Source organism: Neolamprologus brichardi, chromosome 20 (genome assembly GCF_056152115.1).
Source record: "Neolamprologus brichardi isolate AB-2024 chromosome 20, ASM5615211v1, whole genome shotgun sequence".
Classification (NCBI taxonomy): domain Eukaryota; kingdom Metazoa; phylum Chordata; class Actinopteri; order Cichliformes; family Cichlidae; genus Neolamprologus; species Neolamprologus brichardi.
Genome location: NC_142123.1, coordinates 23,010,137 through 23,035,002, shown reverse-complemented (window position 1 = coordinate 23,035,002; position 24,866 = coordinate 23,010,137). Strand labels below are relative to the sequence as shown.

At 41.5% G+C, this 24,866-nt stretch overlaps 1 protein-coding gene across 3 annotated transcripts in view; it reads left to right on the top strand.

The window, feature by feature from the left end:
• The window catches only part of fgd (faciogenital dysplasia), a 52,704-nt gene extending 36,535 nt beyond the window's left edge, over positions 1-16,169 (top strand). For 2 of the 3 annotated variants that reach the window (XM_006796446.2, XM_087833907.1), the window contains exons 5-19: positions 2,555-2,644; positions 4,602-4,738; positions 5,541-5,697; positions 5,900-6,038; positions 7,842-7,900; positions 8,407-8,553; positions 8,651-8,743; positions 8,851-8,930; positions 10,192-10,222; positions 10,833-10,931; positions 11,413-11,466; positions 12,212-12,313; positions 12,438-12,563; positions 13,390-13,530; positions 14,615-16,169. In XM_006796446.2, the coding sequence (XP_006796509.1) occupies positions 2,555-2,644; positions 4,602-4,738; positions 5,541-5,697; positions 5,900-6,038; positions 7,842-7,900; positions 8,407-8,553; positions 8,651-8,743; positions 8,851-8,930; positions 10,192-10,222; positions 10,833-10,931; positions 11,413-11,466; positions 12,212-12,313; positions 12,438-12,563; positions 13,390-13,530; positions 14,615-14,860 (1,701 nt within the window). In that variant the 3' untranslated portion in view covers positions 14,861-16,169. The remainder of the gene's footprint in view (positions 1-2,554; positions 2,645-4,601; positions 4,739-5,540; positions 5,698-5,899; positions 6,039-7,841; positions 7,901-8,406; positions 8,554-8,650; positions 8,744-8,850; positions 8,931-10,191; positions 10,223-10,832; positions 10,932-11,412; positions 11,467-12,211; positions 12,314-12,437; positions 12,564-13,389; positions 13,531-14,614) is intronic. The other variant, XM_035910190.2, reaches the window with a different exon arrangement.
• The last annotated feature ends 8,697 nt before the right edge of the window (positions 16,170-24,866 follow it).

Here is a 24,866-nt window from a genome sequence, read left to right as displayed (position 1 = left end):
AGCATGTTTTGATTGCCAGATCAAAGACTGCGCAGACAGAGTGTTCCTACAGTTGATCTAAAATTTCAGCTTTCTCCTCTTCTTCACTTGTGTCACAGTACAGTATCGATTGTAAACAACACAGGTACCTCAGATAGTTCTCATACCCTTCCTTGTGGCCTAAATGTGTGGTCAGTGCTTCCTGTTCTATCCAGCAGCTTGTGAAAGTATCATAGTACAACAGTATCACAGACATGAAATATACTAATATTGGAAAAGAAGAAGTGATCGTGAAGGTGATGACAGATGAAGCTGTCCAATGAGGATGCTTTTTGTAAATACTACTCGGGCTAAATCCAGAAATGTTAGACATTAGGAACCGATAGGAGTGTTTTAAGACAGTAGATTTATGTGGCATTGCACTCATGAATGTCAGCAGTAGTTGTTCTTCCTCAGCTGTTGTCAGTACTGTAAAACATGAACTATCTGCCCACACCCGCAGCCTTTTGGGGAAAAGGTATCTGTGCTCTTCAGCGCTTCCTGATCCCAGCATCGCTGTGCAGAGGAAGGGTGTGTTGATCTATGTGTGTGCATGTGTGGTTAGTAGCCTTTCTGTGTCTACGTGAATGTGTTTAACAGCACAGCTGACATGTTGATGGCTCTATAATGACAACCTTTTGACAGAGGATGTGGGTTTTTTTTAGTGATGTGAGGTGCAAGAGTGACTGAAAACAAGTTCTGCTGACTTTGTGTGCCCTCTTCTTTGCACACAATGAAAACTGAGTTTCACTTTTGTTCACATAGTAATATTTGGCATTGTTAGATTTCCTTACAAAGCATAATCTCTGGTGAGTTTTCCCCTGCCATCTGTGCCAGGGTAAGAGTACAGAGGAGTGACATATTAACGGAAAAACCCAAGCTGAATTATCTTAGTGAGATCTTAGGTCATCAAAACAACTTCAGTGCACACTGGTATTGATTCTCCATGTCTCTGGAGCTCAGCTGGAAGGATGGTGCTGCTCTGATGGTGACTGTGAAGGACATACCACATGTGCAACATCATTTTTATACTAAACAATTCAGTATTCCTTCCTGCTTTATGAGTAGGAGTATTTTCATCCATCAGCGAGAACAAAGCTTCAAGATCCCTTTACTGCAGGGTCAAGGTTTCAGGTTTTTTTGCACAGTCACAATCTGGGAGGCAAAAAACGACTCCCCATAGCACAAATTCTATAATTTTTACATCATCTTGGTTAAGCTCAGGTTTAGGTTCAGCTTAAATGAATGTGATGCTGCTTGTTTTAATTTGAAGACAGCTGTTGCATTGTCGCAATAGGCTAAATGTTTTGTGACCTCAGTGTGCGTTGAACCAGTGATACAAGAATGAACTACTGCAGCGTTTTTATGTCATTTCATCTCATCAAGTCAAAGCGAAAGAGAGAGGAAACAGGGCTCTTCAATTTCACCGCAGCAGCTATTAGCACATCTCATAATTTACTGCTGTTGAACTAAACCGGTGACTAAAATAACACATTCTGAATGTCAGTTTACAGTAATCTGCTGCAGACGCTGCTGATAGTTACCTCAGCCACAAGCATAAATATTTTGGGCTTTTACATAAGTCCAAGATCCCCTTCAGACACTTCTGTTTTTCCTACAAGCATTGCTGCTACTTCTCATCAAGCCAGCCATGAGCTCTGTCTGTTGATGCTTCAAAGGCTGTAGGGGTGCTGCAACAGCTCCAGCAGGAACTGGGTGTGAGGTGGGTAACACCCTCACCGGTCATCACAGGGGTGACACATGGTGAGACAAACACGGGGTTTGAGTTTCCGTACCACCTAGTAGTGTTTTGAACGTTGGGACGTAAGCGGCAGTGATGTGACAAAATAATCGTGTATGTACATGTCGTGAATTGATACTAAAGGTGAGCACAAAGGAAGTTTCTCCCTTTACCACATGGATGTGAAAATGGAATCCTAGTGTCACACTCACGTGAGGTTAAACTTTAAATGAAGAAGTAACACAGACATTTGAATTTTAAGGAACTCAATAATTGGCCTCTCTCTGCCACACAGTTTGGTTATAAAGCCGATGCACGTGTTTGTGTGCTAAAAAGAGAGCAGCTATCCCATGTTAATGGTTTCATACAAAATGCACAGTGAATAACTGCGGGGTAAAAATAAATAAATAAATACAACTATATATTACGAATGTTGTTTAGTGTTTACAGAAAGTGTAACATAAAGGCTATTCAGGTAGGAAGTAGTAACAGTGGTTATTTTAATACTGAATAATTACATCCTAAAAATGCTTATGTGGCAGTAGCTGTGCCGTGTAACCTGTTGGGTGGCTGTGGTGAATTATATCACATTATATTGCAAAGATCAATATAGATAATGATCTTTGAACGTATGTTTTTGTCACATGATTATTTATAACTTAAAGCATAAGGTGTCAGCTTTCTTTCATCTCTGACTACTGTCTATAAACTTCTCAAATATGGTGGAGTTGGCGTGTATGTTTGTCTTCTTTTGCCTTAGATGTAATCTTTTGCTGCTTTTCTGTTTCCCCTCAGTGCTCAGAAGCTCAGAAACTCCTGAATATTGCCAAAGAGCTTCTCCAAACTGAAGAGGCCTACGTGAAACGACTCAATCTCCTCGACCAGGTATCGCTTTCCTTTCGTATGTGTCTCTTTATCTGTTACTGGCTTTGTGCGAGGTTTTTCTTGTATCCGGTTCAACTTTCTGTCGCCTAGTAGTGCTAGTGTTGTTAGCGATTGAGATTACAGCTAATCTGGATTAATGCTGGGATTGAGACCCACTACACGCCAACCCTCTGCTGGCTTGATTACTTAGAGCGCTCTAAGTGCTATCTTGTAAGATGTAATGCACCTCTGTTTGTGTGCATGTGGACTATATTTATGAATGTCCAACATAAAGAGTGCTTCGTCACCGCAAGCCTGAGTGTGCATCGTGTGTGTGTGTCTGTTAAAGGAGGCACGTAGGTTGTTGTGTGTTGCAACCCACGCAGTGATCTATATTTCTGTCTAAATTCTGTGAACAGAGCGTGTGTTTCCTGACCCTTGGCTCTATTTATGACTAGACAGCTATTTTTTGATATAGCTGTCTACCCTTGGTCGTTTAAAAAAAAAATCATATTTTGTATCTACCAGTGAATATAGTTTGTGTTCTTTCAGAGAAAACATTTATATTCAAACTTAGAACTTCAGAAGAGACTTTTGATAAATCGCGCTGTTAAAAAAAAAAAGGATGTGAATTCAGTGATCTTACTTACTTGACTTCTGCCCAGCTTCCAATTTTACAAGGTTATTTTCTAGATTAATCTATTGGACAATCTCCTCTATAAAATAAGCCTTTGTGCCAGTTTGCACTGGCCACTCTAAAACCCAGAGATGCTCACTTTAACGTAACTTAAAATAATGAAGTGAAAGGACCTCAGGAACACTGATGTTCAGTCGCAAACCAGTCATTGCGGCTCTTAATTTTTATCACCCAGTTAGACCTCACACTCTTGGCTTCTTTGTGACAGCTTAAAGTTTGACTGCCTTTTTTCCTGTACCTGCAGTTTTTTCTCTACCTGCAGCGTGGTGTCGCGTTTATGACGAGTGCTCACTGCCAGTGGTTAAGTCGCCTTCCTCTTTGTTGAGCTCATGTGGTAGAGTTGACGATCTCTGCCCTATCACAGAGCAGCTATGGTTTATTTGTTACTGAAGGCAGAACGCTTTTATGGTTAACTTCCTGTTTTTGTCTTACAACTTTCACATGAAACTTGTTTCCGTGGATACATCAGTGCATACCCGGTTACTGCGATTGTCAAGGAAGCAAAACTGGATGCAGTGATTTGGACTTTATCGCAAGAGTCATGGCGAATGATGTGCTCGATTATTAAGCTGAACCTGCACATAAAGAATCTGTCGCTGATGCTCCCCCAGTGAAATCAGTCGATCTGTAATAGTGCTTAATTGGACAGAAACATTTTTAAGCCAACAGTACTGATAGTCAATTATTGATTCGTCAGTAACTGAGTGTCACATTTCCACAAAGTTTAAAAACACACAAGAGAATAAGCGAAATATAGATATCCTGAGATTTTGCATGCAGTTGCCTGCTGGCACTCCCACATCAGCTTCGCTTCTCAAACCTGGAAGTTTACAGCGTGTGTCTATGTACAACCAACAGTCAACCTCCCCAACCTTTGAATACTATATTCCTCATTATGCATTCTATGACATCATTCATTAGACCTTTTGTTCCTTATTTCTTCTTCTTCCTTTCTTCCTTCTACATACTAAACATTTAAATACCCGCAAACCCACCGCATTAACAGCCGTTTACCTTGGCCTACTAAATCATCGTCAGCGAGTTGGTGCTCCAGGTGTGAAAAAGCATCAGTAAAGTTTAGATTATATAGTGTAGTTTATCTGGTTTTTAGCAGATCTGCAGAAAAGTAATCTTAGCTTGATGTCATTCACACTTAGATATATATATGACACCACGGACATTTTTCTGCCTGAGCTTACATACCTGTTACTTAAACAGAGCCGAGCTGAGTCGAGTTGTGTTCTTAGCGTGAGTTTTTATATACAAATATCTTCTCTGCAGGTATTTTGCACAAAGCTCACCGAGGCTGGAATCCCTCAGGACGTCATTACAGGGATCTTCTCCAACATCTCTTCTATCTACTGCTTTCACGATAAGTTCCTGCTCCCTGAGCTCAAGACACGGATTACTGATGAATGGTGAGGACTAAACACTCGGCATTTCGGTGGCTTTCCTAAAGTATCGGTGTGAAGAGATGAGCCGTTGGGGGGTCATTATTGTCAGGTTTTCAGTGCTGTCTGATTTTAGCTTGTGTGTATTTATGCGTCTCATAAAGACTTACAGGTTGAGGGTATTTTTTTTCTCCTTTTTTCCCACAGTAAGCAGGAAATCTGCTTCCAGTGTGTGATATTATGCCAACATGAGCCACCCTTGGTAGATAATGACTCCTCTGGAGACCTGTCACATAATGGCTCCCCTAACATTAACTCATTAAAATTTATTGGCTGAAATAAACTTGAAAAAACAAAACAAAACAAAAGACATCAAGTCAGAAAAGTGCACCTTAGGAAGAAAATTCATAAGGAGGATTAATTTCTGTAATGCCCCAATAAAATTCTTGAGATTACTCTCATTAGTTATGAGCCTTTGTTTGTGTCTCTTTATGAGTGATGTAATTGCCCTCAGTATTATAGTATTTATGCTTGTGCAGCCTCTCTTGGTTCTAACATGGATCTGTGAAATAAATCTGCTAAAGCAACCCTTTAATTACCTCCTCCCCGCTTTAGTAGGAAACTGTGTGATCTTTTTCCCAATAGGCTTTGGGAATTTTCCCTCAAAGCTGCACCTTGATGTATTTGCATCTGTAGAGCTGTCTATACATTTACATGAAGAAGTAACTAATCTGCATTTAATTAAAACACTGCAACAATCTTTTGATATAAACCTTGGAGTGGAAATTTGTTTTGGAATCATCCGTTTGTTTGCACGTTCTCGCTTTAGGGAAAACAAACCACGCATTGGAGACATCCTCCAGAAACTGGCTCCATTCATGAAGATGTATGGAGAGTATGTGAAGAACTTTGACCGGGCCATGGACTTGGTCAACACCTGGACGCAGCGATCGTCACAATTTAAGAGTGTCGTTCAGAATATACAGGTTTCTCTCTTCTCCTTTTTTTTAATATTTTTACATTTTTTCAACAGCATGTATCGGAAAAGAACATCCAATCACACATATCTAAAGATTATTTGGGTTTTATATAGTTTTGTCAGGAATTTTGGGAGTTTTAGCCAACATTTAACAAGTCTTCTTTCTGAATTAATCAGTTAAAGTTTTGTTTTTTTGTTTCAACCAACAGAAACAGGATGTGTGTGGGAATCTGACGTTGCAGCACCACATGTTAGAGCCAGTCCAAAGGATTCCTCGCTATGAGCTCTTGCTCAAAGACTACCTGAAGAAGTTGCCCGATGATGCTCTCGACAGAAAAGATGCTGAAAGTGAGTTGCCGGGGTTCAGGGGATTGGGAAGCTCATCATGTAACCGGAAGGTTACCGGTTCGACCCCCTGCTCTGTCTGTCTTGGTCGTTGTGTCCCTGGGCAAGACACTTCACCTACCGCCTACTGGTTTGGCCAGAGGGCCCGATTTGGCAGCCTCGCTTCTGTCAGTCTGCTCCAGGGCAGCTGTGGCTACAACTGTAGCTCGCCTCCATCAGTGTGTGAATGTGAGAGTGAATGAATAGTGGAATTGTAAAGCGCTTTGAGGGTCTCAAAAAGCGCTGTATAAATGCAATCCATTATTATTGCTGCTGACTCGCACGTTTACGCTTCACGACTGATAAACTCCAGGTCACAGAGAAATCCAACCAGGTGTGTCTTTGCTTTCCTCAGTAATCTAAAGCTTCACGTAAAACACATTTTAAAGTGTTGTATGAAATACGCCACCCATTGATGAGTATTCAGCTCAAGGCAGACACAGTTTAACTTTACTCAGAAATATGGATTCAGAACACAAGAATAAATGAATAACACAAGAAAGTACCATTCAGCTAAAGCCCATGAAATCATTAAAGGTCACTAGGGAAAAAAACTAAAAGAACATGAGCAGATTAAACAAAAAAAGTGCAGATAAAGCAAAAATATGTCCTGTCCAGTTCATACAGCAGTGAACACTTGGGAGTTATTCGACTCCATAACTGTACAAGGACAGGAGGGAAGGTGAGAGGAACTGGCCAGTATCTGTTTTCACAGCAAATGTCTTCTTTTCCCTCGACTGTCGACTGCACAAACTGCAAAACCACTCGACTGATCAAAAGGAGCCAAAATTCACTTCACCTTGTGGTAAATGTGAAAACAGGCTGTTTGAGACCACGTCCCTCTGTGTTTTTCTAGTTTTACTCTGCACAGCTAAAACCCACTTATGGCGCAGAATGAATATCTTAGTGTTATCACAGTTTTAGAATTATGAAGTGTTGCACTTAATTTCCGTCATATTGAACACTATTGCGTTGCATATGCAGGGTTAGATTAGGATAAAACTTTGGAGGGTTTTTTTTGCTATAATTGATCAACACTGTGATGATTTGTACACTTTAAGTGTTTGATAGTGTTCTGAGATGATCGGTATACATGCATAGCAAAAAAAAAGGTCCTTGTACAAAATAACCAGATCATATATCATGACAATCATTAGAATAACCAGTTAAATGAATGTGTTATGAAGATAAAGGCAGGACACGTCTCTGCATAGCTGTTAATATGATACCACAATACTTCACAAAGTTCAGAGTGCTCCTCATGCTGTTTCAACTAAAGCCTGGCAGAAACCGATTACATATATTACATTATCTCATGTCCTCCTACATCCCTGTATCCATTTACCTAATCCCTAACGTCACCACACAGCGTTGTTTGGAGTCTGTGGAAAGGTTTCTCTCATCCTCTCCAGCTGAACAGCAATTTATCACAGTTGTTTTGGCCTCATTTCCCCCGCCTGTGTGTCTCTTCTGTTTATGTAGGTTATGATTAAGATGGCTGAGTCAGGTACTCGCAGGCATTAGTACTAGACTCTTGACTGGCTGGAAGCCAGCCTAGAACACACTGTGTGGTTAATGTTAAGAGTATGTGTCGTTTTAAGTTGGTAGTACTGGAACAGCCTTGACGATTTTTCTGTGAATAACATATTTTCACAGCCGCGCGATTGTGTTTGTTAGAGATTTATATCAGAGTTTCTGATAGTCTTAGATTATTAATAAGATGATTTGTTTTTATTAATTCTTGTTACTCACGTATGTGTATTACAGAAGCACTGGAGCTCATTTCTACCGCAGCTAACCACTCCAATGCAGCAATCAGGAAAATGGTAAGGCTTTGCTCGATGCTCTGAGTCATTCTTTTATTTTTATGTTTTTGCTATCTTCTCTTCTATGCATCAACTCTTTCCAGTACTCTACCACTTGGCTGATTAGGAACTAGATAATGTGTTGCCCAATAAGAGAGTAGCTGATGTGGTACAGTCAGTCAGCAGCATTGCATTGGTACAGACAGGAAGCTGCTGTTTCCTGCCTTCTTGTTCATAGCTCGCGGAAGTCTGACTGACTTTTTGAACACCCAACCTCCTCGTATTTTTCCTCTGTCTTGTCGTGATGTCTTTCATGTTCTTTAAACAGCTCAAGCAGACACATGCGTCTGTGAATCAATAAAGAATTGTAATATATACTTTCCACCTTGCTGAAAAAGAATGAGTAAGAACTGTATGTGATAACAATATATTACCCTTTAAATGTTTGTGCTAGAGCTCCATCTATCCTCTCGCTGTCGAGTATCTTCTCAGCTTTTCTGCTTCCTCCTGTTGCTCTGTGTTTTTAGGAAAAGATGCACAAACTGTTGGAGGTTTATGAGAGGCTTGGAGGAGAGGAGGACATAGTTAACCCAGCCAATGAGCTCATAAAAGAAGGACATATCAAGAAGATGTCAGCCAAAAACGGGACAGCGCAAGACCGATACCTCTATTTGGTGAGAGGCCTGTTAAGTTTGACAAATATCAAATAAAGGAAGATTTTTATTTGATCTGTCCTGTTCATCAACTTCATTATTTCTGTCTCTGATCTAGTTCAACAATATGGTGCTATATTGTGTGCCTAAACTCCGACTTATGGGGCAGAAGTTCAGTGTCAGAGAGAGGATTGACATTGCTGGCATGGAGGTATAATGTTGCTTTTCAGCCTATTCTCTAGCTTTTGTTTTTTTCTCCCGTGACTGTTCACTTGTTGCACCGACTGTAAGTGGCATTCTTCTGCATTTTGACCCCAGGTGCAGGAGAATGTGAAGCAGAACCTTCCTCACACGTTTGCCATCATTGGTAAGCGACGTTCGCTGGAGCTGCAAGCCAGGTAAATATATGCGAAACAGCCTCAGAGCCACATAATATTAAACAAAAATGAAGATGTTATTCTGTAAATAAAGCACTTCATATGGTTTTAGAATGCGAAACTGTGTTATTATTACTTACATGAGTAACAAGACTCAAAAATCTAATCTTTCAACCAATCAAAATCAATAGCTGCTGATGTTAAATGAAAAATCCAGTGTTTTTAGCCTAGGCACAATTTTCTCCTCTATTGGGATTAAATTATTAATAAATACAAAAAAGTCTGGAACGGATCAAATGTTGAACAAGAATGTTACAACCATCAAATGCAAAATGGATCAAATGTAATCCCATCGCAGTTGTCCATTTCAGAATGGTACACTGTGATTTTGTTGTTATTCAGTCATAATTTCACTTAAGCAGAATTACTTAAACCAATAATGTCATCCACTCTGTCTGCAGCAGTTCTTGTCCGACTTCAAAGTGCACTTTTATTGATGTATGATTTCTTCTCCTATTTGATTAATAGTCATCCTGATCAAAATGGTTTTTATGGCCCAAAAGGTTTTTATTATCATCCATATGTAGCAAAAAAGCCACAACATAAGCACGCCACTGTCCCCAGAAGTTTGTTTCTGAAAGCTTTGCAGGGATTGTATTGCAATTGGATAACCAGAAACTAGCTTGTAGTTACCTTGCCTTTTGATAACTGATCTTATAGTAGGCTAAACTCAGACTTTTGAGACATATACATGTTAAATACACATTTTTCTCTGCTGGGATCATTTGCATAATGTTTTAGTCACTTATCTAACCCTATCAGTGGGTTAGGCTTACATACCAGCATTTACCTTTAACACTTTTCTTTGATTTTGAAGAAAAACAACAGACTTAGCTGGTTAGCTTGTGGCCAGCTAACTCTGACTCATTTTTTTTTTTTATCATTAGCCTTAATTTAACTGTAACTAAAATAATTTGTATTTTTCTTTACAAGTAAGCCGGTATGTAAGCCTAACCCACCAAATTTCCCCTTGTGGGACAATTAAAGGATTATTCTATTCTATTCTAAATATTCAAATTAGCCAGTGAACAAAACTCTTTTGGGAACTTAGCTTATTATTATTTAATGCCCTATTTTCTTGTTATTTTCTCATGTTTCCACTCTTTGGGGCTCTGTGTGCACAATGAATTGCGCTTATTTGTGAATATTTATTCAGTCATTGTGATGGCCTGAATTTTCTAGTCGGGTTAAATCATCTAATCATATTTTGCTAACTTTACAGGACGGCTGAGGAGAAGGAAGACTGGATTCAGGTAACTTTCACCCACTTGAAGTAGAACACTTGCATGCATATGAAACTGTCTGTGCCTCTCATGTGCATGCAGCATTTTTGGTCGGTGCCTTTGGTCGTTGTGTTTTATTAAAGAAGAATTAGAAGAGATTTCCTCTACAAACTCATGCAGTGTTTGGGAATTATATTCTCTAATAAAGCCCCTCATTATTGGTCATTTAGCCTATTACAGCAGAGTAAAGCTGATTAATACATCTTGCAGGCTGTAATAGGGAATGGGCAACTGGAGAAACTGTGGAGGGTTTTTTTTCAGTATGTGAAGATTAAGGAGGGGCTATGGTACCACTCCAAATGTTTACAGACAGTGGAAAGCAAAAAGAAGCAAAGGTTTTCGCACACTACTAGCCAACTAGTTATCTTGAGACTCCAGCATTAGGACCATGATACTTTTTAAGCTCTGATATCATTGCCGCTGTCACTTGTTTGAAGCACAGTCAGGGTAGTCAGCATACCACACATGCTTTCTTTGTTCTTCAGTTAGGCAGGAGAAAGAAAGACGGCTTTCCTCCTTCTTCCCTCTTTCAACTCATAATTATTCCTCCTCTTTCCTGTAAATCTCTTCTGACTCTCAGGTTATCCAGGCCACGATTGAACGACACAAACAAAACAGCAAGACGTTCAAAGCCTTCAACAGCTCCTCCCGGGAAGACGACCATGTGCCGGAGTCACCGGTCAGTCTCACTCCGCCTTCATCAGGCACTTCATTGATCAGTCAGTCGGTTGGTCATCCTTGGCAATGAATCATGGGAGACTAGTGGTACACCAAACAAGCTTGTCATAGTCTGGCCTTTGTCTGCCTGAATAGCTCTCCTTCTATGGATGTGGTAGTATCATACAGACAATACGCTCACTTAACCTTCCTGTCATGTTCGGGTACATACAGCTCTCGCCATTTCCACGTGTAGAGTTTGCGAGTCTCCTCTCACAGAGATCTCTTATGACCTAATAGGGAAAGCCCAACTCAAAGTATATACAAAACTATCATAGATGTGCTTTGACCCACTTTAAGTTGGCCTTAGCTGGACCCAAGCCAATTGTAGTGACACATGCCAGAGGACCAGATTCAGAAGGTCCAGACTGACACCTAGTGGTAGAGATGGCTGACTGCAAGGTTAAACTACTGTTGCTCACTGTGTATGTCCTCCTCCTCAGGGTTTCTGGTCGAACACATCCATCGACTCTGATGGCGAAAGGCTACAAGAAAGGGTAAGATGCTCTTACAGAAAAGTAACACAGTCCTGATCCCTCTATGAGCTCCTGAGTGTGCTGCATAGCTCATTCCTATAAGAAGCCAGAGAGAGAGAAAAGTAGTTGCCTCTTATTTAGGATATCGTTGATGGTTGTCTAGTGAATGCAAAAGGGAGTGAGACTGACTTTGGGCAGACTCCAAGAGGATGAGTCAAACAAAGTCAAAAACTAGTCCCAGTGAACAATGTTTTTTTGTAGTTTTTAGAGTAAAACTACATTTCCAAAAAGGCAACAAGCGCCTCTGAGCAATATAATTATATTTATAATTATAAATAATTCATGCTTACTAAAACGGAAAATTAGTCGAAGAATGTCCTTAAAGAAATGCTTCTAAATAAAACAATAGTCTCGTTAGCTGTGTTTGTTTTTTGTTATGCTAAAGCATACATTACAGTTAGGCTGAGCAAATGTGATGATGCTAATCTCAAAAATCAAAAGTTTTTCTGTTATCTATACAAACAGGGAGAGATTTATTTTACTCCTCATCCCACATATGTAGTATCTATAACAACATGTGTGGATATTTTCATGCGTCTGAGTGGGTGTATGCCCCCTATCTTTGTTAATAGAAGGGAGAAAAGGGAGACAGAAAGCCAAACAAACACTGGATGTAGCAGGACAAGCTGTCAGACATTCCTTTTGCTTCGCTTGTGCTGAAACTGAGCAGGCTGAAGGCCTTTACACACAATCCTTTTTTTTCCAGAAGAGTTCCAAGAAAAAGGAGAAGGAGAAGCAGACATGTAAAGGCTGCAGTGAGAGCTTCAATTTCACCAAGCGCAAACATCACTGCAAGTCCTGCGGAGCGGTGAGCACAGATGGAACGAGACACATTTGGGCGTTGTTTTTGGTGGGATGGAGAGAAAAGTGGTGGAACAAGTGGAAATTTTAGACAAATAACTGTCTGCTGTTCGCTCTCTGTCCTTCTGCAGGCCATCTGTGCAAAGTGTTCAAAGATGGACAACAAAACGAGCCGAGTGTGTCCTGAATGTTTCGAAGCCAGCCTCAGCATAGAGAACCTTGGTACTGGTGAACACAGAAGAAAAACTGCACCTGAGGTTAGAACAAAAAAATACAGACACACACATAATGAATAATAGTTTTTTGGTGCATTGGCTCATGCCAATAGGTTATTGCTCAGTGTTGGCAGGAGCCACACTGTGCTGCTGGCAACAAAGAGTAGAAAGCGCTGCAGTGCCTTTTTACTCCTGTATTGTCGTGTTTAAGTTACTGTGCTGTATGCACACACCGCTACACACGTTGCACACATACGTGCAGTACATGTGCAAAGACATTCACACTGAAAGATCAGCTAATCCCTTTTTGATGACTAATATGATAATGAGATCTCGGCTTAAGGCGAATCTGTCGTCTCTGCTGACTCCGCAGTCTGGTGGCTTCAGGTGTCTGTATCCCTGTCCCGCTGTCCGTCTGTGGATAGACGTACAGTCGGATGGAGTATTTACACCTTAAAGCTGACAGGACATTAACCATTTATAGCGATGACGAAACTGCGAAACAGTATTGTGATTCAGGTTCATTCCCTCTCGTGTCTCTGTTGAAGGATCCCAGTGGGGAATCATCTGTAGTGAGATTAGTCACCACATGAGGGAGATGTAGGCTGTACAAGGGTTAGACAAGGGGCAGCAGAAGCTTTAACACCTGTCCCTGTACAAATCTCACTGTGTCCTACATTGCTGTTACATAAGGATGAACAGTAGAAGAACTGCACTGTCATTCCTCAGATGATTAAGTGTCCAAAATATAATAAATACGTCTTTTACACGTGTTTTTTTTAAAGCGCATCTTTTTCTGTTTAGTTCAATAATTAGCTCAGTAGTAAAATGAGGAAGTCCTTGATCATTGGTCTCGTGTGTGTTTCAGAGACAGGTTTCTATAACAGCAGAGAACTGCCTGCTGTGTGGCCACCTCCAAGTACAGGAGAAAGGGAAGAGCTGGATGAAAATGTGGGTTGCTGTGACCAAGGCTGAGCCACTGGTGCTGTACTTACAAAGCAGCGGACAGGTAGGAGTTGGATACATTCAACATGCTTTGAATCATAAAAAAACATTTGATTAACTTTTTTTTCCCCCTCATTAGAAATAATTTTGCACATTTCTCATAGATAGGCATTGTATAAATAGAGGACAGTAAATTGCAAAAGTTCATCTACATGGACGCATAACCTGAGTGCTTTAGTCACGTCCTATATATCTGCTAATCCTCCTGCTACGCCCATCTGGCTATATATCCTGTCTCCTTCCTCGGATTGGAGCGGGACATCTGCAGAGTGTAGCACCAGGATATATCACTGACTGTGTGCAAGTCAAATCTGTCCAATCCTGCATGTGCCAGGCTGTCCCTGTCACTGTCTGTGCTGTGTAGATTTGGGCCAGGGGATTTGGTTATCCTGAATCTGACCTCAGGTATAACTGCTGTCAGATGTGCAAGTGGGTGTTAGTTGGCGCTGAGCAGATGAAGTCTCTCAGCTCTCAGAGTTGCTGCAGTTCCTTGAAATCTTGGCTGTGGGTGGAGCAATAAATCTCCTTATAACATCCCAATGAGATGTGTAAAACAAGTAGTGTACATGATTCCTTTGAAAAAGATTACCCAAGCGTTCTATCTCTGTACACATCATACATGTCCATATATTTATATATTGTTTAAAAATAATAACTGAGAGAATTCAGTTCAGATGTTAGATTTTTTTTAAAGTTTAAGGATTTGCTGTAAAATGTTATTTTTTTGTCATTCATAATGGCAGAGAAGGAGTCAGCCTGTTAAAGCCTTCCAGGGTTTCATTTCCAAGACTAATATCCCAATCTGACCGCAGAAAGCGGCCATTCCAAAGATTAGGATTAATAGGAGTTGGATGAGCATTTCCTGATTATACAGAAAGAAAAAGGGGGAAGGGAGAGAGGAGGGCTGGGTTTACTGTACATGCCTGTTGGAAAATTTTGCAGCTGAAGAGACAAGCTGTCATTTTCATTATTTCTAGTATGGTTCACTTACCTCAAAGGAAGGCTTGCCCAAGAGAAACCAACTTTGAAATACAATTTTTCTCCGACTGACATGTTTTATATGCATTTTTTACGATTTTGTTTTGCAGGACTCAAAGGGGTCGCGGCCAGTACCTCTCCCTGGGTTTGAGGTGAGCCCAGCACCTTCTGCAGCTGCTGAGAAAACGGAGGTCAAACACATAATCCGGCTCAGCAACACTCAGCAAACTTTGCTCTTAAGTGCCCAAGATGAAGAACTTCAGGCCAAGTGGGTGGACTTCCTCTCCAAAGCTGCCCGTGGAGAAGCTTCCGCTGAGGCATCGACGAGCCTGACTGAACACAGGAAGAGCCAGTAGTGGACACGTTGGAGACACGGGACTCCCCAACCCTCCTCCCTCCCTCTCCTGTGTATAGAGCACACATTACTTGAAATCACTTTACCTTGGCACTTTTTTATTTTTCCTTATTTTTTTTTCTTTATAAAGACCACTGAGTCCTTTGCCACTTCAAACTTATCTTTCTTACCACACAGCTACTTTTTTTCCCTCTCTCCATCCTTATGTATTTCCCAAACACGCACCCACACACAAGTAAGGACTATCCTACCAAGCAACCAATGCCACTGGTTAGTACATTTTATTTCTCAGTGTTTTTAACAGCTTTGAAGAACCTTGATTTGTAATATAGCTGAAAAAAAAAACACATTTTTTTTTAAAGATGAAGTTCCTTGTATATCATTCAATAGTGTTGTGAAGCATTAACATTTATACCTCTGTCTTTCCATTTGTGCGGACGTGTGTGTGTTTATGTATGTATGTATGCGTGTCTTTGAGCGTGAGTCCCTTCCGGTGTTTATTAAGTATTGAATGTTAGTGTAAGGACCCATGTCACCTCTCTATTGTCTCCAGCAGTGGTGGGTTATTGGGTATTGTACAATATGTATACTATAGTGTGATGTAAGGAAAAAAAAGAAAAAATAGACATTTTAACTTAAAAGGCACAGAAATGTGTACATTTGTGGCTGGCCACCTGATGCTCCCACTGTCTTACAGACCCTTTCGTCTCTTATGCATTGGTAAAATTCCCTCTCTGTCATTATCGTGGGACTCCGTGACCTCTAATCTCAGCCTGAGAGACCACATTTCACCTCTCTTATCGTCGTGACTCGTCTAGATGAAAGAGTAGTTACAGGGCTTCAGTTCTGACACTGTGCTGCAGGTTCAGTGTCTCAATAACTCCACTTGTACACGTACTAAATAAATCCTTTATGTGTAGGTCTCTCTTTCTCAACATTGCAACCATTTGCCTGCTTCTCTCCCTTTTGGTGATGTGATGAAAACCAAGTACTGTACTGTAAAACTGTTTCTTCTGCCTTGTCCCCCGTACCCCGCTCCTATCAGCACCAGCCTTTAAGCAAAAGTAGCAAAAAATTAAAAAAAAAAAAAAGCAACATCGGATCTCTTTCTGCATGTAAACTCACTCATATTTATGTACCTTGCTATGAAATCTTGCCCTTGCCCCTCTTTTTATGCTCCAGAATTTGTTCTTGTAGTACTGTAAGTAAGCAGAGTCAGCATTGAGTGTTTTAAAAACATGGTTTGTGCACAGTGGAAAAGCATCATCAATAAACAGACGTGGTTAATTCAGTACCACACTGTCCAGTAAGATATTAATGAGTATTGTGTTATTTCTTTTTAAAAAAGGGGGGAGAAAAAAACATGAAAAACATATGTTTACAAATGTTACCAATAACACACGAATATCACACAAAATACTGCGAGCACATACACTTTCTGGCCACTTTATTATGTACTCTGTTTAAATGGTTGTTAACACAAATGTCTATCAGCCAATTACATGTGAGCAACTCAATGCCCTGATGTTGAAATGGTCTAGATCAGTGGTTCCCAAACGTTTTTTTGCTGGGCCCCCCTTTGTTTTACAAGAAAAATGTTCACGCCCCCCTCCAGCACGTGCACGCGCACGCGCACACGCACAAACATATCCTCCAACCACACACACCCTTATTTTGCTCCATTGCGTTTTTTTTCACACCTCAAACATTTAGTAAACAATTAAACAAATACAAGTAATCTGCAATAAATTACAGGTAGTAATAAAATAAACTACTAACTCTTTTATGCTACATCCACACCTACACGAGTATTTTTGAAAACGCAGCTGTTTCGTCCACACGGAAACTGCGTTTCGAATCACCGAAAACTGAGATTTTTTTAAAAACTCCTTTTTTGCATCTACATGTGGACGAGGAATACAGAGTTCCTCACACAAAGTCAAAGGTATGTGCCTTTTTCACGTCACGCTGTGTGCCACGTTATTGTTTACGTGAGATGAATTGCAGAATGGCAGATAGAGACAAAATACTGTTAATCTGACTATCTTCGGTTTTTACACGCTTACATATACACAGGCAGTTACTGTCCCTCCATTTACAAAGGCAGAGGCGTGTAATTATTTTACCTGTAGTTGTTTTTTTCCTGTGTAATAATATTTAACATGTTTAAAAACATAAACAACTGTGGGATACTGTTTGTCCCTGATTTAGACAGGGGGAACAAATCGTGGCAGGATCAGCCTGATATTATTTGTATCCCACTGTAACTTTACTGTATAAAGAGCTAACATCTCCAAAATGTCAGGAGTAGTTAGTCATTACAACAAGTGTTTGAACTAAAAATCAAGAATGTGGGATACTGTTTGTCCATGATTTGAAGAGCCCAGCGCTGCTCCTGACCCAGGGAAAACCAATTTTGCAGGGGAGACCTACCTCGGCACTTGTGCAGGTGAATCCAAAGGGAAGATATGCTTCACCATATTCTCTAGTCTTTGGCTTAGAATGAAGTTGGTTTGGAAACATATTCAGCGATGCTTCATCTCCTGCTCTGCGTTTCTGTGGCTGCCCCGTGCTAGCAGTGTCCAAGCGTTTTGTTTTTTTTCTCCCCCTTTTCATTCCGCGCCCCCCCCCCCCCCCCCAGGGGGCGGGCCCCACACTTTGGGAAGGTCTGGTCTAGATAATCTGCTGAAGTTCAACCTGGTTTAATCTGATTTTGAACGTGGTGTGATTGCTGGTCCCAGATGGGCTGGTCTATGTAGGAACTGCTGATCTCCTGGGATTTTTTTTCCCTACAAAACTGTCTCTAAGGTTTACAGAGAATGGTCCAAAACAAAAGAGACAATATCTAGTCAGCTGCAGTTCTCTGAGGAAAAAAGCCCTCACAAGTCAAAAGAAAATGTCCAGACAGAAGCTGAAAGGAAACCAATAGTAACTCAGATAACCACTTGTTACAACCAAGATATACATAAGAGCATCTCTGAAGGCGCAAAACCTTTGGCTGCTTGGGCTACAGCGGAGGACCACACTGGGTGCCACTCCTCTCGGATAAGTAATAAGAGAGAGAAACTAAGGCTACAGATTGCATGGGGTCACCAAAATTGGAAAGTAAAAGACTGTAACCACTTCTAGTATGATGAGTCGTGATTACGACTGCAACATTTGGACGGTAAGGGTCAGAATTTGGTGTAAAAAAAACATGAAAGCATGAATCTATCCCGTCTTTTGTCAAAGATGCTGCAGATTATGCTGCTAGTGGTGCTGTAATGGAGTGGGAGTTCTTTTCTTGCTACACTTTGGGCCCCTTAGTACAAATTTGGCATTATTTAAACACCACAGCCTAAATAACCACAGTGTATTCATCTTGTGATAACTGCTTCCAACAAGATCTCAAAATAATCTCAAACTGTCGGTGAGTTGGACTTACATGGTGAGAGCCACCATGTAAGTCCTGTAGGGTATCTCTGGGATGTGGTGGGACAGGAGATTTACATCATAGATGTGGATCAACTGTGTGATGCTATCATGTCAATATGACCCAAGATCTCAAAGCAATGTTTTTAGCACCTTGATGAATGTGTGCCACAAAGACTTTAGGATTTCTAGTGGCAAAGAGAGCTCCAACCAAGTACTGACAAGATGTACTTGGTTAAGTGTCCACTGACTGTATTTAAGTTACTGATGAGAAGATACTGTATAATGATGCTGCACGTACTACACGTCTATATGGAAGCTGAAGTTGCTATAATGTGGTTTTAACTATAGAAGTACAGACATGTTAGCTGCAGCTTTATGCTACATAAGCACATAGCTTTCACGTAGCTTTCATTTATTTATTTATTTTTACAGTCAAACAAGTACTATTCTTCTTATTAACTTCACATCCATACAGTTACTACATTTAACCCTTACAGTCTTGCAGTTCTGACATTTCATCAAAATGTCAAATGCTATAAGATTTATCTGGAACACAGATTAAACATATACATTGAATATCTCTGTAATGAACCGCTGATCTGTACCATAAGTCATCCTTGCGGGGGTTGTCGGAACTATATGCGCAGTCGCACTAAGGACAGATGTGCTCAGAGGCATGCCCCGTAACATGTATGGAGCGGTCTATCGCGGCAGGAATAAATTGTACAAAGTCCATGTAAGTTAGGATAATACTTTGATAAGTATGATAAGTGTGTTTCTAATGTAAGGTATGTTGCTGCGTTTGTATTGTGAGCTATCTGAAAACCTTTTATTCTTTACTTACGTTACTTACTTATGTGCTATTTTTTAGCTAGACATGTGTGTCATGCAAGCTAGCAGCACCCCATGAGAAACGGGCCAAAGTGTTAAGTGTTTACCGGAGTTTGCACCCTTGGCAAGCGGACTGAGGTATGTGATAAGAGGTGATCTGTTGCTATATTTTATTTAACTGAACTGTATAACTCCTTGATGCTGTTTGAAGTAACCCCTTTTGTTTTATTTAATCTGTGACTGTATATCTCAGAATTACTTGTTTGAACTTACCTGAATTCACTTAAGCTCATTGTTGTTATTACTCATTGTTATAGTTCAAAAGGACTGTACGGTTATCAATTTTTTCTTATTTTATAGTTTTCACGGTGCTCAATGTCCAGAGAATGAGCCGTATGTGGTGAGGAAATAAATGGCTGCACCCGTTAGAGACTCTTCTGTCGTTCTTGATGCCAAGGGCTGCTACAGTGAAAACTCATCGCTGCCTTGCAGCCATCTACACTCGTCTTATTCTTTCGTCGAACTGTGAGTAAAGGAATGTATCGCATCACCCAGAGACTGCTGGATCAGTAAAGGACTCAAAATATGGACATTATAAATACAATGTCATGCACATCTGCATCTTGTAAGCTGTGTGAGCAAATGATCTTCAACATGGCAGTCTAAAGTAATGCAAGAAAGAAAGACCTCTTCTGTATTTAACACAGTAGCATGTAAACTTGTGATGCTGAATATCCCACATTTCTTGCATCAGAATGTCTAAGACTGAATCTGGGCTTTATGCTATCAGTTGTACTTCTGTAAAAACTTAAGTGGCAAATTGTCTGATTTGAGGGCATCATCAGTATTATTATGTGTTAAATTATTTGGGTTTCGTTGCCAGTCTGTGAGGTTAAAGGTGTAAATATCTAAGTTGAGTGTTAATAAGTCTGAAACCACCACTCAACCCATTTAAGTTCAGATATATACACTTAAAAGGGCAGGTGCAACAAGCCAAAAATAAAATTAATAATAATGTTGTCCCCCGTTGAAGAAATAGACAAATCTACAGAGGCACAACAGGCCAGGTCCAGCTCCAGAGAGCGAAGACTAACAGAAAAGGGGCAGGAGATGCATGAACAGGAAACCAAGAAAAATGAAAGGTCATTTAGCAAGGCATATGAGTCCTGGAAGGAGTTAGCAAGAGGAGTTAGAACAAAGCTGAAAGGTTTCTGCTCAAACGAAGACCTTGTTAGAACACAAACAGACATCAAGGCTAAAGAAGCATTAGTGCATGAACTGTATGAGCCTATCCGACGTAATCATACTTCTACTCCAGATGTTGTCAAGAAAATGGATGCATGTGTTGCCCTAACAACAGAAATTTGTGATCTCATTAGTAAACGACTAGAAGATATAGATAAGATTTTTAATGACAGGCTCGAGAAGGAGCGTGTAAGGATGATATTAAGTAAGGAGGAGTATGGATCTGTTTTTGGGAAAACGGAAACAGAAACAGTTATTTCAGAGCATTCAAAGGGCTCAGATTCATACTCCAGAGCCACCTCTACGACTTCTAGCAAACGTGTGGATGCCGAAGCTGACCTTGCAGCTAAACTAGAACAGGCGAAGGCAATGCAACGAATACATGAACAGCAAGCCAAGTTGAGTAGCCTAGAGCATGAGTGGAAAATCAAGGAAGCACAAATGATTGCAGAAATGACAGCAAAGCTAGAGGAAGAGAGAACTAAACTGCAACAGCTACAGGCAGAAAATGAGGTAAAAGTAGCAGCAGCCAGAGTGAGAGCTTACAACAACTACGACGGATTGGAAAGCCTTAAGTATAAACCAGATGACAAATCACAACTTGATAGCCAAATCATTGAATCTCAGAATCCATTGAATCCACAGGCTGAATCATTTCGACCTCAGTGTGCACCACCTGAGATTTTGCAAAAGCAACAGGAGGTCAGCTTAACACAGGAGCTTGCAAGCTTGTTTGTCTCCAACCGTCTGCCTGCACCTGAACCCACAGTGTTCACTGGTAACCCTTTAAAGTTTATAGACTGGAAAATATCCTTCATGGCATTGATTGGCCACAAACCCCTCCCCGCAGGTGAAAAAATGTTGTACTTGAAAAGTTATCTTGCAGGTGAGGCACGGAAAGCGGTTGAAGGATTCTTCTATCGAAACTCAGAAGATGCATATCAGGGTGCCTGGGAGATTCTTCAGGAGAGGTATGGAAGTTCATTTGTCGTCCAAAAGGCTTTCAGGGATAAACTGATGAAATGGCCAAAAATAGCTCCCAATGACCCAGTAGCCCTCAGAGAGTTTTCAGATTTCCTTCAAAGTTGCACCGAGGCCATCCCTTATGTTAAAGGGCTGGCAATTCTAAATGATTGCGAAGAAATCATAAACTTCTCAAAAAACTGCCCGAATGGCTGGTACGCAGATGGGGTCGCGTTGTTGTGGATGAACTAGACAGATGTCAAGAGTATCCACCATTTGCTCATTTCACCAGATTTCTACAAAGGGAAGCTAGAATAGCCTGCAACCCCATTGCTTCTCCCTTCTTATTAACCACTAAAGTAACAGACGAAAGGCTTCCTAAGAGAACCAAGGCACTCAGCACCAGTGCTCAAGCTAAGCACTCTGCAGGTAAACCAGGGGCCTTAATTTCAAAGCCAAGACCACCATGCTTCGTCTGCAACGATGAAACACACGGTGTCGCAAAGTGCCCAACCTTTGCCACAAGGCTTCCTGATGAAAAGAGAGCTTTCATTCGTGAAAACCGTCTTTGCTTCGGCTGTTTAAGAAAGGGTCACACTAGTAAAGAATGCAAAAGAAGGCACACATGCACTAAATGTGGTCGAAATCATCCAACTTGCTTGCACATAGAGAGAATTGAGGGAGCCAGTGAAATGTTAAACAGTGACTCACCATCTGCAGGAAATGAGACAAAGGAAGTCCGCAATGTCATGTCACACACATTGACAAGATACTCCTCAGCTACGTCTAGCATTGTTCCAGTTTTTGTGTCATTGGCAGAAGACCCCCACAGTGAGATTCTCACATATGCTCTGCTCGACATACAGAGCGATTCAACTTTCATCTTGGGAGATCTGGTCTCTGCACTAGATGTGAAGACTCAGCCTGTGCAATTAAAGCTCAGTACAATGACAGCAGTAGACACAGTCATAGCTAGTAAAGTGGCTTGTGGATTGCAAGTTCGTGGGCTCCATAGTGAGTCGCATGTTCAGCTACGCCAGGCATACACAAGGGATTTCATCCCAGTCGATAAGTCTCACATTCCTACAAAGGACACCGCACTTCAGTGGCCACATCTGAGGCAATTGGCAAACAAGCTGCAGCCACTTCAAGACTGTGAAGTGGGATTGCTGATTGGCTATGATTGCCCATCAGCACTGGCCCCTCTAGAAGTCATTGTAGGGTCAGAAAACCATCCATTCGCTCAAAGAACCGTGCTTGGCTGGAGCATCATAGGATCAGCAAATCCATATCTTGATAGAAAGGAACATCAGAGCTTTGCGCACAGAGTGGCAGTAAAGGAAATGCCATTGCCTCCGGTCAATGATGTGTTAAAGGTCCTAGAAATGGATTTCAGTGAAAGAAACTATCAAGATAAATATGTTTCTCAAGATGATGTTCATTTTGTAAAACTCCTTGGCAGCACGATCACAAAAAGGAAGGATGGACACTATGAGATGCCACTTCCTTTCAAGGGCAGCTCTCCACCCATGCTGCCAAACAACAAGCGACTGGCTGAAGCTCGTTTGCAACACCTCAAGAGGAAGTTAAGGTCCAACAGGCAGTACCATGACCATTACACAGCATTCATGGAGGAAACCATCAGCAAAGGTGTTGCAGAACCAGCCCCCCCCCGGCACAGGCGGGAGAGACAATTTGGTACATCCCACATCATGGGGTGTACCATCCTAGGAAACCAGATAAACTTAGGGTGGTCTTCGACTGTTCAGCCAAGTTTCTGGGCATCTCTCTGAATGACACCTTATTGACTGGCCCTGATCTGATAAACTCTCTAGTAGGAGTTCTCTGCCGCTTTAGGAGGGAAGCAGTAGCCATCACCTGCGACATTGAAAAAATGTTCCATCAGTTCTATGTCCCACCCAACATGCGGAACTACCTGAGGTTCCTATGGTGGAAGGGCGGTCAGCTGGAAACAGAACCCCAAGAGTATCGAATGGCGGTGCACCTTTTCGGTGCTGGTTCCTCTCCAGGGTGTGCCAATTTCGGCCTTAAATATCTTGCACAGCAATGCGAAGCCGATTATCCTTCGGCGGCTGCTTTCATTGAAAAGAACTTTTACGTTGATGATGGACTAACTAGCGTCCCATCAGTCAGAGAAGCTACAGACCTGATTATCAATGCACAACAGCTGTGTAAGACTGGTGGTTTACACTTGCACAAATTTAACTCGAACAAGGTGGAGGCGCTATGTGGTGTTGCGCCTTCAGAAAGGGCAGTAACCACTGGACCTCTCAACCTTAGCCTGGATTCAACAGCGGAGGGTCACGTATTTGGAATTCAGTGGTCAATAGAAAGTGACACCTTCAGCTTCAACATTGACAAAAGGGATCAACCCTCAACTCGTCGTGGTATCCTGTCTGCAGTTTCCTCCCTCTACGACCCTCTTGGTCTTGTAGCTCCCTTTATCCTGAGTGGTAAATGTATTCTCCAGGAGCTGTGTCGCATGGGCATAGGTTGGGATAATCAGCTCCCCGATAGCCTACATGCACGGTGGGAGCAATGGAAAAGGGATCTACACAGGCTAAAGGAAATAGCGATACCCAGATGCTACCATCCTCCAGATTTTGGCAACATAGTGAGGGTGGAACTGCATCACTTTTCAGATGCTAGTAACATAGGTTATGGTGCATGTTCCTACCTCAGATACAAGAATGGAAAGGATGAAGTACACTGTAGCCTTGTGTTAGCCAAAGCAAGAGTTGCACCAACAAAGCTCATGAGCATCCCAAGGCTGGAGCTTTCGGCTGCAGTAATCTCCGCAAGGCTAAGCGTCATGTTAAAAACAGAGCTCGGCATGCAGATTGACGAGGAATTCTTTTGGACTGATTCCCAAGTTGTATTGGCCTACATCAACAATGAGGCACGGCGATTCCATGTGTTTGTCGCAAATCGTGTTCAGCTAATCCGAGAAACCACAGACCCTGCTCAGTGGCACTATGTGGATACGGCAGAAAACCCAGCTGACCACGCTTCGAGAGGTCTATGTGCAGGGGACATTCTGTCAACGAACTGGTTATCAGGTCCTAAATTTCTATGGAAACCTGAGATACACCCAACACTACATTTTTCACCAGATTTGCTAGTTTGTGACCCTGAAGTTAAATCGGTGAAAACCTTTGCCACCCATGCCAATGAGCAAAATGACATTCTGAACCGTCTAAGCCGCTTTTCCAGCTGGACAACGCTCATTAGAGTAGTTGCAAGAATTAAGAGACTAGGCATGAAGGCAGATCGTGTCAGCAGCATTGTGACGGTAGAGGAAAGGAGAAAAGCTTGTGAGCTAGTAATCGGTCTGGTTCAGCAACAAGCCTTTTTGCAAGACATAAAGACACTTCAGAAGGGCAACTCTCTTCCATGCTCTAGCCCCCTAAGCTGTCTTGATCCCATCTTAGATGAAGGACTACTTCGTGTCGGTGGAAGACTGACAAAGGCAACGCTCAGTCGAGAACTAAAACACCCGGTTATCCTTCCAAAGGAAAGTCACATTACAAGAC